The 4,684-nt window shown below is 43.7% G+C and overlaps 1 protein-coding gene across 2 annotated transcripts in view; it reads right to left on the bottom strand.

Moving 5' to 3' along the window:
• Nucleotides 1-484: 484 nt before the first annotated feature.
• Nucleotides 485-4,684, bottom strand: part of LOC109521293 (phospholipid phosphatase-related protein type 4-like) — a 67,702-nt gene continuing 63,502 nt past the window's right edge. The window contains exon 9 of one of the 2 annotated variants that reach the window (XM_019879077.1): nt 485-966. In XM_019879077.1, coding sequence (XP_019734636.1) covers nt 685-966 — 282 coding nt within the window. In that variant the 3' untranslated portion in view covers nt 485-684. The remainder of the gene's footprint in view (nt 967-4,684) is intronic. The other variant, XM_019879076.1, reaches the window with a different exon arrangement.

Below are 4,684 nucleotides of genomic sequence, written 5' to 3'. Positions count from 1 at the left end.
AAATTCAGAGTCCAGAAAACATTCATCAGCACCTGAATCAAGGAGAGCCCCTACCGTAAGTTCCTGGTCAGCCTAGGCCAGAGTGACACTGACCAGGTGATTCGGTGGGGCAGGACAACGGGAACAAGATAGGCGGCTCACCAGGATCTCCCGGGGGGTCCTAGTGAGCTGGATCTTTTTGCCGGTTGGGGCAGCCTCCATTTCCCATGTTTTGTGATTTTATGTCCTGTTTTTATATAATATTTCTCTTATCTATTTTTATATTGTATTTCCTCATTGTCTGGACAGTGTCCTTGGGTGGCATGAAAGGCGCTTTTAAATAAAATGAATTATTATTATTATGTTGTGTGAGCTCTGTATAGCCATTTTTTTAGACGAAGAAAGTGCCGAGAGCCAACTATACGAAGCACGAAGAAGACAAACAGGATTTCGGCAAATGTTTAGCCATTTATGGGTGTGAGCCCACAAGGTTTGCGTGTATTTTATGTTAAATCAATTGTCTTCATGGTTTTGTCTTTTATTTGGTTTGTAATGCCACTTCTTTGGATGTTTCATGTTTGTGGGACCAGATCTCACGGGTTGCCAGGAATTAAACCCTGCATTTTCAATTGGACTTCGTGTTGTCACTCATGCCGCATCCTGAGAATGCTACATAAACATTTTTGTTACGTGTTTTAACTCTGCCTATATTTCTGGGATCCAAACACCATTTGGTTCATTCCCGAACCTTGTCAAGTCCTGCTTAAATTTATATGTGAGTGTGCGGTAATTAATCTCATAGCGACATGGTATGATTCGAATTTTTGAGCAGTCCATACCTTCCATTGCACCACTCGTGGAGGCAGGTGGTGATGGGTCTTGGTCCATAAGGGTTCTATATCGAATTGATCCAGAGCAGCTGACAGTGCTGCCACCATCCTCTGATCGAGAGTTGCGCAAACCCTGCTGTTTTGAAAAGGCAATTACCTAGAAAGACAGATTACAGGAAAAAGTGACGTCATGTTAGTTTACTAAGGGAAAGTCAAAACCCACTCAGCACACCTCCACCTTTACAACCAAGATTCAGTGTTTCAATGCTTACTGGGTTCTCAGTGTCAGAAAATACTTGACAGAGGACCCCCGCTATTTGGGGCAGCCCATGAATAGCAATAATCCATGTGTAATTGACAGCCATTGAAAGCATTGGGGGAGCAAAGTTTTTTTAAAGTCCTAACTTATAAAATACACTTCATAAACATACGAATGAATAAGTGTTGTCCATGAAAAACGATGAAAAATGCGGGAAAAGAACCCCCCCAAACAAACAAAAAATTATACATCTTGATTTAAATAGCAATTTCATAACAGCTAATACAACACATTGTACAACATAAAACCTCGACAATAATACAATTGTAACAACTGTTCCTACATACACCATGTTGTTAGAAGCAGTTACAGTATAGATGAAAGAGGAGACAATGAAAGTTTCTTTTCACCAATGGTTCAGAGACGTCATGATTTCAGCATGCATAACGTCACACACATTTGCTACAGGCTAAAGTTGAAAGTTAACAAGAAGCTGTAGCGTTCAATTAAAACCACAAGAGATTGGTTGAGGTCTTCTGTCACACCTTCGTAAATCCGCTTAAATTCCAAGCGCCAACACTCAAATCCAAATACATAGCCACACTCCATGCCAACGCTCCTCTCTCCTCATCCTCAGCTCCACCAGCCGCACTAAGGCAGACTCTTTCAACAGTACTGAGATCTCCTCCGAGCAAAACAGGGCTGTGAAAAATGTTGCTCACCACAGGCACAAAAAAACACAAGCGCCCCGTGGCTGTCAAGTGGCAACAGTCAAATAGCGCCGACATTCCCCCATCAAAATCAGTGCTGGCACAGACATGCTGCCAGTAAGGCACAACCATCAAGCACAGGCCTCTCTCCTTTGACCAAGGCCAAAATGCTGAGAACAGCCCATAATGGTTCCCCACGAAGGACAACAAAGACCATATAGTAAGTAAAACAAATGACAAAAACAACAAAAAAAACAGCAGAGTTCCTGAAGACTACTTGAAGACAACAGCCAACTATGGTGCCATCTTGAGTAATAATAAATAAATAAATAAATAAAAATAAATACATTAAAAAAATATATTGAAAAAGTAATTGAAAAATAAACACAAATATGTGAAACAGGCTCCCAGTATGATGGCGTGCTAACAGGTTGGGTGTCCTGCTCCTCTTTAATATCTTACAAAATGTTCTACAATAAATTGAACAAGTGAACACTTGAAATGAACTGCAGGGTCACTAAAATACTCTGATGGCATCTGCGTTGGGCAAGCAGTGTAAAGGACAAGGGTAATCATCACAATCAAAAATTGAATTCACACAAACAAGACTGCGTGAAGTTACATCGAATTCTACCCTAATGGCAGAGGGTGAAGTTAGCCGGATGTTAGGGGTAGCAAAGGTAATGGCGGCAGAGGATCCAAACGCGAAGGAGATGGGGGAAGGATGGGTGCAGGGTCAAGTGGTCCGAGGAGGAAAATGTGCAGCCAGGCTGGGCAGGGAGGCAGGCACTGGAACAAGACAAACAAGAACAATTGAGTATGCACAAAAAATACAAAAATGGCAAGCGTGTGCAGAAGCAATGGCTACCACTCATAATGCAAGAATCATCTGGGACCTGCTTGCAGATCAGCAGAACTCTTATATGCAGGAGGTGATTGCTGATCAGCTGCAGGTGTGGGAGCTCCCTCTGGCCCAGCCTGGTAATTAAAGGGAAAAAGACACAAAAGGTCCCTGGAAATGGGCTCTCCAAAATAAAAGCGCAGAAGGGAGAGGGTCTGTGATGACACATCACACCAGAGCTCTGATGAAAATGGTAATCCCCAGCCCATTCTTGAGGCCATCAAAGAATTAAGAGCAGAGTTTTGCAGGAGATTTGACGGTGATTGAAGGAGTGTGTAAAGCAATTGGTGAATCCTCTGAATGACGAAGGACACAAAGGTTTTCATCTCCGAGGCAGAGCACAATGGATAGCCTCGTGGCTACGGTTCCCAGCCTTGAAAATAAGAACAAGGTAAAGGAGGAAAAGCTCAAGGACCTTGATGCAGCCGACACAACCTAGAGCTGAACACGCTCAAGACGGTAGAGATGATAGTGGACTTCAGGAAACATCCTTCACCACAGCCGCCCCTCACACTATGCAACTGCCCTGTGTCAACCGTTGAGACCTTCAAGATCCTGGGAATCACTGTCTCCCAGGACATAAAGTGGGAGGTCAACACCAACTCCATCCTGAAAAGGGCCCAGCAGAGGATGTACTTCCTGAGGCTGCTGAGGAAGCATGGCCTGCCACAGGAGGTGCGATGACAGCTCTACGCAGCAGTCATCGAATCAATCCTGTGTTCTTCCGTCACGGTTTGGTTTGGGGCCGCCACAAAAAAGGACAAAATCCGACTTCAACGGCCAGTTAGGATGGCGGAAAAAAATCATTGGCACCGCCCTACCCACTCTTGAGGACTTGCACACTGCAAGAACCAAGACAAGGGCACGGAAAATCCTACTGGACCCCTCGCACCCTGCCGACCACCTTTTCCAGCTACTCCCCTCAGGCAGGCGCGACCGATCCATGCGCACCAAATCCAGCAGACACTTAAACAGCTTCTTCCCTCTAGCCATTAACTCCCTAAACAGTAACCCAAATATACCTGTATAGTGGCTCTTTGCAACTTTGCAATTTTGCACAACCCTGTGGAACAGCATCCTGTTATAGTTATTGTAGCTCCAGCTCTGTACTCACTTGGACCACTGTCACTGATCTATATTCCACAGCACCAGACACTTTAAAGCGCTCAAGGACATCTGCATAATTGCACACTTGTTGTACTACAAATACTGCTACTGGTCACTTTAAAATGGTTCAATGATTTTCTGCACCAACTGTACAACTGTTATAGTATTTCATTCTACCAATGATCACTTTAGCTCTGCTTGAAACCTTGTACATTGTCTCACAGTTGTCACTGGGTGGTACCACCGCACACCAGTTCATTTACATTACGGAATGTCCTTCCATACTTATTTGTCATGTCCTTGTTTATGATGATACTTGTGCAGCGTGCTCTACCAGAGACAAATTCCTTGTGTGTTCTACATACTTGGCCAAAAAAGATGATTCTGATTCTGATGCAAGATCCAGAAGGTCAAATCTTAGGCTAGTAAACCTCCCAGAAGGTGCAAAGGACACCAACGCCTGCGCTTTCCTCAAGACGTGGATGCCGGAAGGCATTGCTCTCCCAAATACGAGTTTGACTTTAGAAAAAGCTCATCAAATTAGATTGAGACCATTCTGACGTTCAGGAGTTGATGAGGAAATATGATATTCCTCTGAAACATTTTTTCAAATATCTTCAGTTAAAGAGTTTCATTGAGCAAAATAAATAACTAAATAAATAAAATTACAGGTCTTGGCCGCCCCTAACCAGGCTTGAGGAAATGATGACAAAGACTCCTTTTGGAAAGGGCATTGTCTCAGAATTTTATGACTTTTTAAAAGCCTCCTCAACAGAGTCTTCTGATTCCAAGCTCACGGCATCGTAGAAAGGGTTCTGTCAGTCGTCATCTGTACCTGTGGGTAAAAAACAAAAAGCTTCGTCAGCGGTAGACAACCCTGAAGTCTCCGTGAAGACTC

The sequence above is a fragment of the Hippocampus comes genome, unplaced genomic scaffold (genome assembly GCF_001891065.2).
Source record: "Hippocampus comes isolate QL1 unplaced genomic scaffold, H_comes_QL1_v1.1 scaffold85, whole genome shotgun sequence".
Lineage (NCBI taxonomy): Eukaryota > Metazoa > Chordata > Actinopteri > Syngnathiformes > Syngnathidae > Hippocampus > Hippocampus comes.
The sequence above is the reverse complement of the archived record's forward strand: the minus strand, read 5'-3'. Positions and strand labels throughout refer to the sequence as shown.